The sequence below is a fragment of the Neophocaena asiaeorientalis genome, unplaced genomic scaffold, assembly GCF_003031525.2.
Source record: "Neophocaena asiaeorientalis asiaeorientalis breed wild unplaced genomic scaffold, Neophocaena_asiaeorientalis_V1.1 scaffold79, whole genome shotgun sequence".
Taxonomy (NCBI): Eukaryota; Metazoa; Chordata; class Mammalia; order Artiodactyla; family Phocoenidae; genus Neophocaena; species Neophocaena asiaeorientalis.
The window spans coordinates 6,578,648-6,592,797 of NW_020175402.1; the positions used below are offsets into that span (position 1 = coordinate 6,578,648).

The window sequence follows — 14,150 nt, forward strand, 5'->3', positions numbered from 1 at the left end:
CCAACAAATGAAAGTCCAGGACCAGATGGCTTCACAGCCGAATTCTATCAAACATTTAGAGAAGAGCTAACACCCATCCTTCTCAAACTCTCCAAAAATATTGCAGAGGGAGGAACACTCCCAAATTCATTCTACGCCGCCACCATCACCCTGAAACCAAAACCAGAAAAAGATATCACAAAAAAATTACAGACCAATATCACTGATGAACATAGATGCAAAAATCCTGAACAAAATACTAGCAGACAGAATCCAGCAACATATTGAAAGGATCAGACACCATCATCAAGTGGGATTTATCCCAGGGATGCAAGAATTCTTCAATATCCGCAAATCAATCAATGTGGTACACCATATTAGCAAATTAATATGGGAACATATGTATATGTATAACTGATTCACTTTGTTATAAAGCAGAAACTAACACACCATTGTAAAGCAATTATACTCCAATAAAGATGTAAAAAAAAAAATCAGAAATGTCTGGCATTCCTATACACTAACAAGAAAAAGTCAGAAAGAGAAAATAAGGAACAACCCCATTTACCATCGCAACAAAATGAATAAAATGCCTAGGAATAAACCTACCTAAGGAGGTGAAAGACTTGTACTCAGAAAACTATAAAACACTGTTAAAAGAAATCAAAGATGACATAAACAGATGGAGAAATATACCATGTTCTTGGATTGGAAGAATCAATATTGTGAAAATGACTATACTACCCAAAGCAATCTACAGATTCAATGCAATCCCTGTCAAACTACCAATGGCATTCTTCACAAAATTAGAACAAAAAACTTTATAGTTCGTATGGAGACACAAAGACCCCAAATAGCCAAAGCAATCTTGAGAAAGAAAAACGGAGCTGGAGGAATCAGGCTCCCCAACTTCAAACTAAACTACAAAGGTACAGTAATCAAGACAGTATGGTACTGGCATAAAAACAGAAATATAGATCAATGGTACAGGATAGAAAGCCCAGAGATAAACCCATGCACATATGGTCACCTGATCTTTGACAAAGGAGGCAAGAACATACAACAGAGAAAAGACAGTCTCTTCAATAAGTGGTGCTGGGAAAACTGGATAGCTACATGTAAAAGAGTGAAATTAGAACACTCCCCAATACCATACACAAAAATAAACTCAACAAACAAACAAACAAACAAACTCCAAATGGATTAAAGGCCTAAATGTAAGACCAGACACTATAAACTCAGAGGAAAACATAGGAAAAACACTCTGACATAAACCACAGCAAGATCTTTTTTGACCCACCTCCTAGAGAAATGGAAATAAAAACAAAAATAAACAAATGGGACCTAAGTAAACTTAAAAGCTTTTGCACAGCAAAGGAAACCATAAACAAGACGAAAAGACAACCCTCAGAATAGGAGAAAATATTTGCAAATGAAACAACGGACAAAGGATTAATCTCCAAAATATACAACCAGCTCATGGAGCTCAATACAAAAAAAAACAAACAATTCAATTAAAAAAATAGATGGAAGACCTAAATAGACATTTCACCAGAGAAGAAATACAGATGGCCAAGAGGCACATGAAAAGATGCACAACATCACTTATTATTAGAGAAATGCAAATCAAAACTACAATGAGGTATTACCTCACACTGGTCAGAATGGCCATTATCAAAAAATCTAGAAACAATAAATGCTGGAACGGGTGTGGTGAAAAGGGAACCCTCCTCCACTGTTGGTCAGAATGTAAATTGATACAACCACTATGGAGAACAGTATGGAGGTTCCTTAATAAACTAAAAAAAAGAACTACCCTATGATCCAGCAGTCCTACTACTGGGCATATACCCTGAGAAAACCATAATTCAAAAAGAGACACAGGGACTTCCCTGGTGGCACAGTGGTTAAGAATCCGCCTGCCAATGCAGAGGACATGTGTTTGAGCCCTGGTCCGGGAAGATCCCACATGTCACGGAGCAACTAAGCCCAAGCCGGCGCTCTAGAGTCCCTGAGCCACAACTACTGAACCCATGTGCCACAACTACTGAAGCCCATGTGCCTAGAGCCTGTGCTCCACAGCAAAAGAAGCCACCGCAGTGAGAAGCCCACGCACCTCAACAAAGAGTAGCCCCACTCACTGCAACTAGAGAAAGCCTGCGTGCAGCAACGAAGACCCAATGCAGCCATAAATAAATAAATAAATAAACAAAAAAACCCAAAAAGAGACATGTGCCACAGTGTTCACTGAAGCACTATTTACAATAGCCAGAGCATGTAACCAACCTAAATGTCTGTCAACAGATGAACGGATAAAGAAGATGTGGCACATATATACAATGGAATGTTTGCCATAAAAAGAAATGAAACTGAGTTATTTGTAGTGAGGTGGATGGACCTAGAGTCTGTCATACAGAGTGAAGTAAGTCAGAAAGTGAAAAACAAATACTGTATGCTAACACATATATATGGAATCTAAAAAAACAAAAAGTGGTACTGATGAACCTAGTGGCAGGGCAGGAATAAAGACATAGACATAGAGAATGGACTTGAGGATGCGGTGGGGGAGGGGACGCTGGGGTGAAGTGAGAGTAGCATCAACATATATACACTACCGAATGTAAACTAGTTAGCTAGTGGAAAGCAGCAGCATAGCACAGGGAGATCAGCTCAGTGCTTTGCGATGACCTAGAGGGGTGGGATAGGGAGGGTGGGAGGGACATGGGCATATATGTATGCATATGGCTGATTCACTTTGTTGTACAACAGAAACTAACACAGTATTGTGAAGCAATTATACTCTAATAAAGATCTATTTTTAAAAAAGTCAGTTTAAGGGCAGGTGTTGTTGGTATTATTAAGCAACCATATTTTCCAAGCCAAATATCAGAACTCAGGGTCTCACGAAGAATTTTTATGTCATGTCCAGGATCAAGGCCATGGAAACTGTAGTTTGGATGCTGAACTATTGAAATTATTAGAATATTGTTTATGGGGGCAAGAGGGACAAAGTATCTAAAAATGGGACTACTCCCAGAAAATCAGAGACAATCCATGTTTGTGGTAGCACTAGATGAAAAAGCGTTTTCTTGTAAATAAGAAATCTAGATTGCTGACCAACCTCCATCATCAACACACAGATGACTGGAAGCCAGTTACTTAATATGTCTAGACCATGGTTTCCTCATCTGTGAAGTAGGGAAACCTACCTACCCTGGGGGGATTATTTGAGGGTCTTTTGACATCAGTAATATGAAAATGTTTTAAAATAAAGAGCCTAATTTCAAGCTTCATGACATTTTTTGTTCATAGTCTTCTGATTTGTTTGCCTCTTGAAAACAATCAAAATATATAGGAAAAGAGCAAAAAGGAACACCTGTTTTGTTTACTCACAGAAATTCTTTGGTGTTTGGGAGGAAGAAAAAGGTAAAGATAAATAATAGAGAATTATGACTTTCTGTTTAGCTTATTAAAGGTTTTAGCAATACTAGGGAATAAGCATGTGCTCATTTTAGCAGGTCCAGCCAAGATTTCGAACAAGTGTGTGAGAATGCTACCCTATTCAGTACCCAGCAGCAGATTAAAATTTGGAGTATAGTTTTCAGACTAATTTCTTGCTGTTGTTTTGTTTTGCTGTTTGGGTTTTTCTTTCTTTCTTTCTCATATGGTCACCTCCCTTTTGTTTCAGACTGTAAAAGGTGGGATTTCAGAGACCCGGATTGAAAAGCGAATTGTGATCACAGGAGATGCCGATATTGACCATGATCAGGTGGGAATGCTGAGATCCTGGGCATGGGAGAGGTTCTGGGGAAGGATCACTGATGGACACTGAAATTGGTTTGCAAAAGATAACAGCTTACGGGGCTTCCCTGGTGGCGCAGTGGTTGAGAGTCCGCCTGCTGATGCAGGGGACACGGGTTCATGCCCCGGTCCAGGAAGATCCCACATGCCGCAGAGCGACTGGGCCCGTGAGCCATGGCCGCTGAGCCTGCGCGTCCGGAGCCTGTGCTCCGCAACGAAGAGACCACAACAGTGAGAGGCCCGCGTACCGCCAAAAAAAAAAAAAAAAAAAGATAACAGCTTTATCTCCAAGGAGGCTCCTTAGCTAGCTCTTAATTGAGAAGAAGGACAAAGGGAGTCGGATCACTGAGGCCTGTGGGATGGAGGCCGTAGATTGGAGAAGCAGGGAAGTGTAATGCAAAGAACATGGGCTTTACACTCAAATCCTAGTTCTTACCATATTCTAGCCCTAACTCCCTAGGCCTCTGTTTCCTCATCTGTAAGATAGCATCTTCCTTCAAGGTTGTGAGAATCAAGTGAGATACAGATATACAATGTGGGGCATGTGGTGGGCTCCAAGTAAATAGAGCTGTTGCTGTTCAGGGGATATCATGTACCCAAACCTGTGCTGGAGACAGTAGATGATATCAAACCAACATGTAGTCTCTACCCTCAGGGGCCGAGCTAGAAGGGACACAGTGTCATGGGGCTGGAACTCAGGAGACCTGGAACTTTATTTCTGTCCTAGATCTATCACTAACTTGTTGTATGACCCTGGGCAAATCACTTTACCTCCCATATATTTTTTTTTTGTTCTCTCCTAAAAGAGAGTAGGTTGATCTAGCTAATTTCTGGGCCCTCTGAGTGCTAAAATTCTATGCTTTTATGTTAATTAGGTGCTAATTGTGTGCTTCGAGCAATTAGCAAATAATAAGGTCAGGATTAATGTTCCCAATTCTCTGCTGGGTGAGGTTAGAACAGTAAAGCTACAGAAAAGCGGGGGTGGAAGAGACTGCATGTAAATGCTTCTGGAATCATTGACAGGAGTGCTGGAGCAATAGTTCTGTGGCCTTTATGCTGATATGCTGAGTGCCTTAAAAAGAAAAAATAGACTGAGCGGCAGTGCTGACAGTTCCCTTGGTAGCAGGGTTGAGACAGCTGAGAACACCGGGCTGAGGGTCCCAGCAACAAGGCTGCAAAACGCCCAAGCGGGAGGCCTTGCAGTCTATTTGCCCCAGCGCAAGGGATGCTGCCGTGTTACCAGCCTGCACTCACCTATGTGGCCTGATGTGATCTAAGCCCCTGCCACGTGCTCCATCTGTGCTAGGTGGCATAGGGAGGTGTTTTGGCTTTGGAGTGAGACAGACCTGGGTTGAATCCTGACTCTGCAACTTACTGGTTGTGTGTCCTTGAGCAAGTTATTTTACTTCTCTGAGCTGTGGTTTTGCCCTCTGTAAAATAAAGATTATCATAGGTTTCTTACAGGGTTATTGGGACAAAAGGACAAGCACACTTGATAGCTCAGAGAGGTGCTCCAGTGTCCCTCAGTCTCTGAGACATGAGGGACATGTGGAAGGGATAAGATGTGGTGCACTCTGGATCGGGAGTGGGCACTTTAAGAAGGTGCAGGCTGTCAGAGAGAGAGGGGTGTAGGCCAGAGTAACCAGAGAGGGGCTTGGGCTGGGCCTTGAAGCGTGAGCAGACTGGTTGAGCAAACAAGCTGAGGGAGGATGAGCAGGGGCCTGTAGAGGTAGCGGTGCCAAGAACGGTTTTCATGGAGTCAAGAGACCAAAAGAGGGATCTCCCTTCTTCCCGTCCCTCCTAGAAGTAGTCTTAACAGCCAGGGTTAACAGTCAGCTGGTCAAATCTAGCTAGAGTCCTTTCTGATGGAGGCCTGTCACTGAGAATCCCATGCCACCATCCCCCAAAGTCTGTGTTGGGCTCTTCCACCTTGGGGTGCTCTGAGCTTGAGGCTCAGCGACTTGCAGCCCAAGGGGAGTAGTCGTGTCATTGTTCTTCTTTGACTTTCCCTGTGCTCCCTTTAGCTTTTCTAAAATGATCAAAACTCCTCCAGATACTAAAATAGGGTCGTCATCCCCTCCACCTCCCTCTGAAACTAAAAAACAGTGTGGCAAAGTCTGATAGACTTAAGTGAAAATCCCCATTGTGTTACTTACTAGCTGTGAAACGTTAAGCACTTTAACCGCTGAACCTCGGTTTCCGCGTCTAAAATATGAAATTAAGGATACTGCCTTAATTCATTGAGTAGTTGTAAAGATCAAGTAAATAATAATAAGTAATGTACTTAGGCTAGTATGTGGCATGTCATGGGCCCTCCCACTCTTTCTTCCTTTCTTGTCTCTACTTTAGCCAGAGACATCTCTTCCTTTTTGTAGCATGCTTCGCTATTTTCCTCTCCTGTTCTGAGCTTCCCGGTTACCCTACGCTGAACACAGATTTCACTTTGTTCTTTAGACTCCCTTTCTTGAGTGAACCTTCCCAGAGCCACCCAGGCTGTCACCCCTCAAGGCCCTCCCTGATTCCTTGGAGACAGCTCTAAGCTTTCCCTGTGTCTGTGTTTTTAGTCCAGGAGCCTCCCTAAGCAGGATAGGGTGGGTATGGCCATCATCAGCTTGGCTTAGCCTACATGCTGCTCTGGTTCTGTAGACAGAAAGATTGAACTTGCCAGAGAAATGGTGTCCTATGACCCCCGCCTTTTTCACCAGCCAGGCTGCTTTCTGCCTGATGGACGTTGTTTCTGTCTTTCTCAGGTCCTCGTACAGGCCATCAAGGAGGCAAAGGAGCAGCACCCAGACATGTCAGTGACCAAGGTGGTCGTCCATCAGGAGACCGAGATCTCTGAGGAGTGAGCTCAGGTACGGGCCGTGCTTGTGGAGTGGAGCCATCCCCCCAGAGGTGTCCACGCTGGGACTTGATAAACCGAAGGCAGAGGAAGGCTGAGGAGGAGGATGGGGGAGGTCATTAAGTATCTGGCTCCAACTAAAGCAGCTAGGTCTCCTCCTGCCCTCAGCGGTGTCAGCAGTGATGGGGTGGAAGAGATACACCAAGCGTGGATGTAAATCCCACCCACCTTTTGAATCTTCACGCATCCTCCAGCTTCTCCACCTCACCTCCCCCCACTTCTCTCTGCTGTCACAAGTCTCTCTGAGCCTAGACCTGGGAGGGCCAGAGGAGAACAAAACCAAGAAAAGCAGCACTAGCTGTCTGGAAATGAGGGTTTGGGGGATAGGAAAGAAAGGGCTGAAGCTCTGGGGCCAGACTAGAGAGTTGGAAGCAGGATAGCTGCTTTTTGGGAGCCAGGGTTCCAGATAAAGTCATGCCTACAAGTAGTTTACAAATAACTTGAAGAAGCCATCAATCACCAGGTAGGACGGGGCCCTGTAAAACCGCTCAGGCCCTGACTGTCACTTGTGGCCACAAGAACTTGGCACTGGGACTGGGTAGCAGTCTCCTTTGCGGGATTTTAAAACTTTGCTTCTTTCTTTCCTCTAGGAACTGTCCTACCCTCCCCCCTCCCCCGGCTCCCTGCCCATCTCCCGTCCCAGAGAAAACCAGCGGAATGATAAAGAAGCTAACCTGCAATAGTCAGACTTCAGACTTTTAAAATGATTGATTCTAAACCACCAGAAAAGCAATTTCATTTTCTATTTGGAGTTTATACCAAGAAAGTCTTCTAGATATCACTGATCCTTTTGAATACATTTTTCTATATTGTGATACCAGAAATTGTTCAACTTTTCACTCTTTGGACTGTTTTTAAAGAGCCTTTTGTTTTTTTATGGGGTGGTTTGTAACCCCTTCAGCCCAGCCTCCCCCCATTTATACTGACAGGGTCCCCAGCATTCTTCGGGAAATCCTCCAATGACTCTGTCAGCTGTGTTGGGGGACAAAGCCAGCTTAATGGGGCTTCCCTGCTCCTCCTCTAGTTTATACCCTTTAGATGGCAGCAGAAACTTCATAAACCAGCCCTTTCTCAGAGCCAGTGATGTAACTTTATCAGAATGTCAGGCAGGGCGGCTGCCCTGATCCAGAGACCCCAGGAAGATGTCCCTGTCCCTTTGCTGAGGGTGGTATGGGGAGGCAGAGGCCTCTGCTAAGAATGTAGTATTGTTTTCCTTCCTCTCTCCTGTTCTTTCTTTTTGGAGCTTCTTTAGATCAAAGACATAAGAAGTTGCTTCAGATATATCTGATACTGTGAATGTTTGAACATATCCGTGGCCTTCACCTTCCTGCCCTCCCTCCCCTTTTACCTCATCAGAAGCAGTGGCTCTGCTAAGTGCTCCCCCCACCTCCCATCTCAGGAGAGACCAAAACTCACAGAAAAATAGGCACTTTGGGCCAAAAGCACTGACCGCACATTTTTAGTGGTGATTTGGACAAAGAAAGTTGGCGAGATTTTTTTAAAGGTTTTCTAGTTCTGGGAATGCGCACTTCACACGAGGGAGTGGTGGAGTTTACCTCAGTTGGATCCTGCTAAGAAGTATTTCCAGGAGAACATCCCTGAGCCTCTCTCTTTAATCCAGGGGTGAGAGATGATGTGACTGAGAGAGGAGGCGATCGTGGTCCAGGCCGGCCCCTGCCTGCAGAGACCCTTCTGGAGCGTGGGAATTGGCTTTTAGGGGCCACGCTCCCCACAAAACCCCACTTGACAAGGGGTACAAACACCAGCTCCACTCATCCCCACTTGCCATCTGAGGTCTGTCAGGTTTTGTGGCTTGATGTTTGCGGTGGGTTTGGGTTTAATTTTTTGTTTTTGTTTTTGAAAATGAGGACTGACGTCCCCAATCCCACTATTCCTGGTAAAGATTAGGGGACATTTTTATTCAGTAGGGCCTCTCTGATCTTCCAGCTTGCTTCCCACAAACAGATCTACCTACAAGTTCTTAGAATCCTGATTCTAGGACAGAAAGTGAGCTTCCTGAGGTGGACAGTGGGTCCCAGTCAGCAGTGGCTGGGGGCTCCAGGGCGGTGAGCAGGAGAGAAGTCTACAGCCTCTGCTCCCAGCCCGCAGCACGTCTCCGGAGTCTCTGCTGGCTGACCTTTGTTTAGACAAACTCAGTTGGTTTGAACTGTTTTCACGAGTGTGCGTTTTTCTCTTAGTACTTACTTGAGACTGTTACTAACCAACAGGTAGCTCTCTCTGGGCAGGGACAGGAAGAGCTCAGGTGGGATATGTGACAGGCTTCGGGGGGGAAGGAGAGTGCCCTGTCTCAGGGACAGACGGCCTGGGGCATACGGTCTGGAACGATGGGGCTTTTCCAGGCCGTGCCCAAGCCCGAGCTTTGTTGCCCAGAGCGGTGGTGAGGTTGGAAATCCAGCTCACATCATATAGGCATGCGATGTGAGCTCACCTGCCAATGGCCAGCTGTCCTGCTGGAAGAGCTGCCGGAGCTTGCAGAGCTGCAACCTGTGGAACGAAGATGGGGAAAGGAAGAGGGCTCAGCATGCACGTCAGGAACCTGGCACACTGAGTATTCTGTGCCATCCAGCTCAGTGTGGCCACTTTCACTGCCTAGGACCACAAATCAGGGGCCTGAACTTCCCCTCAACCTGTCACCAACTCACTTCAGCCTGCTTCCTTGTCTATAAGTCGGACCAGAAGATCTCCAATGCCCTTCTGGCACTGAGAAGCCATGATATGGACAAGCCAACACTTGGAAGGGGTGTCCTTCCAAGCCTCTTTCCTTTTCCTCCCTCTCTGGTTACAGAACTTGGGGTTTGGCAATTGTTTGGATCTTTTTTTTTCTTTCTGCAACTGTGTGTGTGCGTGTGTGTGAAGAAAAACAGACTGTCCAGGTGGAAATGGTGAAGAGGGGAGAAGCGTTCATTTCCAGTGTCAACAACTTGGCAGTTTTCCTAAAGTGACTCAGACACAGCACAGGAACAACTCTCACTGCAATTTTATTTTTATCTCACTTCAGAAACAAAGATTTCTTCCAAGCCACGTGAGGTCTCTGCCACCCACCTACCCAACCCACCCACAAAGCAGGACCTGAATTTATCCGCTGAGGGCCCACAGAGCCTGGCTGCAGGGACCTGTCAGGGCCTCTGCCCACCCCCAGTCCCCCACCGTGTGTTGCGGGGCAGCTGAGGGTGAGGGAGCAACAGTCCACCTCGGGAAATGGAGCCAGGGCTATGGCCTGACCAATACCAAGGAAGGCTCATGGGAAATACCTGTCCAGGATCTTAGCCCCAGGCTGGTTGGTTTTACAGATCTCTCTCAAATGTTTTATTTTGGTGACAAAAATGAAGGAGCTTTGTAAATTAAAAAAAAAAATTATGAATCATATCAAGTAGTTGTTTACATTTCTTGACAAAATAGGAACTATGCCAGCCGAATCAAATTGGCAAAATCCTTAGATTAAATAGGCAATAATTAGGTCTGCCGTTTTGGCCTTTTGTAGTTAGAGAAGTGGTGGTAGTGTTTAGATACTGTTTGGTCTTGCTTCTTGTATTGCATTTTTCAATAAACTTGAAAAAAAAAAAAGGACTCTGTGAAGATTGATCAACGTTTAAAGTTCTCTTCTCTTACCGGCAACTCGGGAAAAATTAAACGTGCGACAGGAAGACCCAAATCCAAGCCATTTTCTAAAGGTGTCCACATTGACCAAAATGCAGTTTCAACATATAAAAGGACTTCTGGGAACTGGCATATGCTTCTTGCCAACTGGAGGGAAATTTCGTGGCACAGGCCACGACAAAGGAGAGAAGGGGGGCTTCTCAGACCTCTTTAAGGGAGGGGCCAGACCCTCAGTATGAAGGCATTGGCAGTAGTGTAGCCCTCGTGGGATATACCCTGCATGGCTGAGGAGGGGAGGGATTGACGTGGTAGGAATTAAAGGCTCAGTCTCCATCCCAGATGGCGGTGGAACATCTCAGCTCCACCCCATTGCCCGTCTTCCCAGAGGCGCAAACCCTATCACTAGTGCCACCTTGGAGGGAGCCTGTCCCAGCCTGTAACATCACAACCTACCTTCCAAGTCTTAGGGTCCTTGCCCACCACTTTGGGTTTGCCAAGACACCAGATACATCTCCCAATCACCCTGGCCTGGACCTCCAGCCCCCTCAGGTACCTGTCCAGGGCTAAGGCCACTTTTGGAGGCTGAAGGAATTCCTAAGGCTGAGTCATGCTGGTCTCCAGATTCCACGTTAAAACACATTCTCTCCGGCTTTTTGAACCCTTGTGCAGTTGGCATTTCTCTGCTGACATGCAAGTCAGGATGCCTTAGCAGCTGCTGGGGCCAGAGCATCCATCCCCAGTCTGGGATGTGACTGAAGCATCTACTAGACATTGGGACTCCCATCCTAGTCCGGTACCATGGTCCATGCTGCAGCCTCATAGCAGGCTGTCCCCTGCTCCTCAGACCCGGGCCCCCAAGTCCCCTCCTCCTCCCAACTTGGCGTAACCCCCCAGACTAAGGCGGTCCAGCCGTGGCCAGCTTCGGTGAGCACAGTCCCGAGCTGCTGGGGCCCTAAGCAGGAGCTCCCCAAGGCCCAGATCCAGAGACTTGGAATGTTCAATGCAGGAACCAGAGGGCTGCACGGTGATAATCACATGGCCAGTCTGGGTCCGTGGACCCCAGGGTGGGTGCAGCCCTGGGCCCTTCAGCGGGTAACTGTTGAACAGGGCAGGTAACCCCAAGCGAGGATTAGCAGGCTCTGAACGCAGACTCCGCACTGATGGGACTGGTGAGGTACCCCGACACGGGGACAGGTCCCAGCTTTCTGGCTCCACGCAGCCTGTGGCTCGGGGAGTCCTGGGGCCGGGGCTGGGGAGGAGAGCGCAGTCCCAGCCTGGGCCGTCCGGGGGTCGGAGCGCCTGAGCCCGCAGCACCCCCTGACGAAGCCGTCGAGTCTCCAAGTCTCGGTTCTCGTAGAGCAGCGTGTTGGCGCAGATGAACACGAACAGGCCGACGCCCATGACCACGGGCCCAAGGAGTCGCAGCCGCTCGTGCGGGCCGTGGGCCCGGCCGGCGCCCCGACCCTCGCGCCGCAAGAGGCAGGGACTGAACCGACGGGCCTACGGTCGGAGCGCCAGGTCGGGGGCCCACATCCGGGAGGGAAGATGGGGCTGCCTGGCCCAGGACGCTTGGAGATCCCTGGCGGCCACCCCCGGATTTTCCCGGGCTGCGAGGCGGGGAGCCGCCCCCGCTCGGGTTTTCCGCAGCGGAGCTCCGAGCCAGGGACGCGCGGCAGAAGCCAGAGTTGGCCGGGCCCGCGGGCGGAGACCAGGGAGGGGGTCGCGGGCTGCTCCTTGGCGCATCCTTGGCTGCGGGGCTCCGGCCGCCTGCGTCCTCTTGGCCAGCTTGCGGGTCCCGGGCCTCGGGAGGTATGGGGCCCCCGGCAGCGGAGTCTCCAGGGTAAGTGCCGCCCGAGCTCGAGTTCACCCCCGCAGGTGGCTGCACCGTAGTAAAGGAGGGAGGGGGCACTCAGCCGCCCGGGTCCGCTGGGGTCGCTCGCGGGCCCCACCTCCTCTCTGCTGCGCTTCAAGTACCGCAGGGAAGGAAGGAGCGGGTGTCGCGGCCTCCAGCCTCTTCCTGCCCGCCTCCTCCTTCCAGACCTCCTCAGTCAGCACTGAAGCTGCAGCAAGAGAGACTTGAGCTAGACTCCGAGAAGACCGCTCTGACCAAAACAAGTGGCAGATTTGGCCCAGGATTTCTTTAAACTCCGCGAAGAAGAGGCCGCCCCCTCCTCCAGCGGCCGGGCTAACGCCAGGGCAGGAAGCAGGGGGCTGTGGGTGCGGGGCGCCGGGCCTTGCCAAATGAGCTCCCCTCCTGTCTCTCCTGTCAGCCCGGGCAACGCTGTTCCCCCAGGCTGCAGCGTTTCCAATTCGGGCTCCTCGGGATGAAACATCCCCCTTTCCAGCCGCCTGGCCTCCTTTCCGGCCTCCACCGCCCGAGGCCTCAGTGGCCCGCGTCCCGGCCGGAGCAGCACCGCCCTTGCACCTCTGGCTGCCGCAGGGTCTGGGCCGCCCGGCTTAAGCCCCTCCCGGCTGCTGGTGCGGCCTGGCCTGCGACCTGAGGAGTGAATCCGGGCCGGGCAGGAGTCGCGGGGCTGCGTGTGGTGTGGCCCCCACGGAAGGGAGGATGTGGGAGGAAACCGTGCCCCGGCCGGGGCGCTCCGGCCTCAGGAGAGGAGGGTTAGCACCTCACTGTCCAGTGGTGCATCCTCACTGCCCCAGTCTGGTTTCTCCACAGCTGCAACGTTGGAACCCGTAGTCGAGGCTCCAGGAAGGAGGCCTTGTTACCCTACTCACTCCCCATTCGCACCCCCGAAGCTCAAAGCAGGACACCCCATCCCTGCCTCCGACAGGAGCGCTGAAGGCCCAGGGCCTAGCATAGAGCCCCGGCGTCTTCCGCGTCCAAAGCCTGGTGTTCACAGAGGGAAACTGCGGGCCGGAGAGGCGGAGGGGCCTGCCAGGGTCATAGGCCACACAGGACGGGGGCTCTACTAGGACCCAACGCTGGTTACTTCTCTGCTCAGACCCGGGAGCGTCCTGGGAGGAGGCGAGCCCCGTTCCCCACCCCGGTCTCTGAGTGTGGAGCCCTTTCCCCAGACCCAAACTGGAGAAATGACCACCCCGCCCCAGGCCAGAGCTGGCGCTCCGGCCCCAGCTCCGGAAAGGTCACCCCTGAGCCACCGCGGGTCCTGGCGGGAAGGGAAGCGGAGGCTTGCAGAGAGATGGGGACATGCTCAGAGACCCTGAGACTCTGGAGGGCGTGGGTCGACGCTGGGGACCCCTGAGAGGCAGAAACTTGGAGACACAGTCCGAAGGTCCCATGTCTCGGGAAGTTGCTCGGGGCTGGATCCCGGACACTCCGGGGTCCCGCCTTCCCGCGCGTCCACACTCCGGGGAAAGGGGGAACCGGGCTCCCGACCCCCCACTCAGCGCCCATCTGGAGGGAGAGGCTAAACAAAAAGTTGGGGAAAGTGGGGGACGAACCCCAGGCTCCTAGTTTTGCTCACCTACCGCCTCCGCACCCGGCTGGGTCCGGGTCCGAGTCCGCGCGCCGCGGCTCGCGGCACTGCCGCGGTCTCCTAGGAATCCCGGCCCCCGGCCCCGCCTCCTGGCCCGGCCCCGCCTAGCGCTGCCCTGGCCCCGCCCTCCTGGAGCCCCAGGGACAGTCTGGCCGGGACCCGGCCAGGCCCCACGGCTGGAAGGAGGCAGCGACTCAAGTCTGAGGCTCGCAGGTAAGCGCTGTGTGCGCGCCCGGTGACTCGGAGGATCCGGGGGCTCGAGTCCCCCGCTAACGTCGTTCAGAAGGCCTGGGAGGGCACCCTCTTCCCACGTGCGGAAACTGAGACCCAGCCCCACAGCCTGAGCGAGCAGACAGGATTCGAAGCCCGCACGCCCTCCCCCGTCTCGCAGA

General features: G+C 50.6%; 1 protein-coding gene across 7 annotated transcripts in view; it reads left to right on the forward strand.

The window, feature by feature from the left end:
• The window catches only part of EPB41 (erythrocyte membrane protein band 4.1), a 197,805-nt gene extending 187,538 nt beyond the window's left edge, over positions 1–10,267 (forward strand). For all 7 annotated transcript variants that reach the window (XM_024766763.1, XM_024766760.1, XM_024766764.1 and 4 more), the window contains 3 exons: positions 3,668–3,748; positions 6,531–6,635; positions 7,273–10,267. In XM_024766763.1, coding sequence (XP_024622531.1) covers positions 3,668–3,748; positions 6,531–6,629 — 180 coding nt within the window. In that variant the 3' untranslated portion in view covers positions 6,630–6,635; positions 7,273–10,267. The remainder of the gene's footprint in view (positions 1–3,667; positions 3,749–6,530; positions 6,636–7,272) is intronic.
• Positions 10,268–14,150: the final 3,883 nt, after the last annotated feature.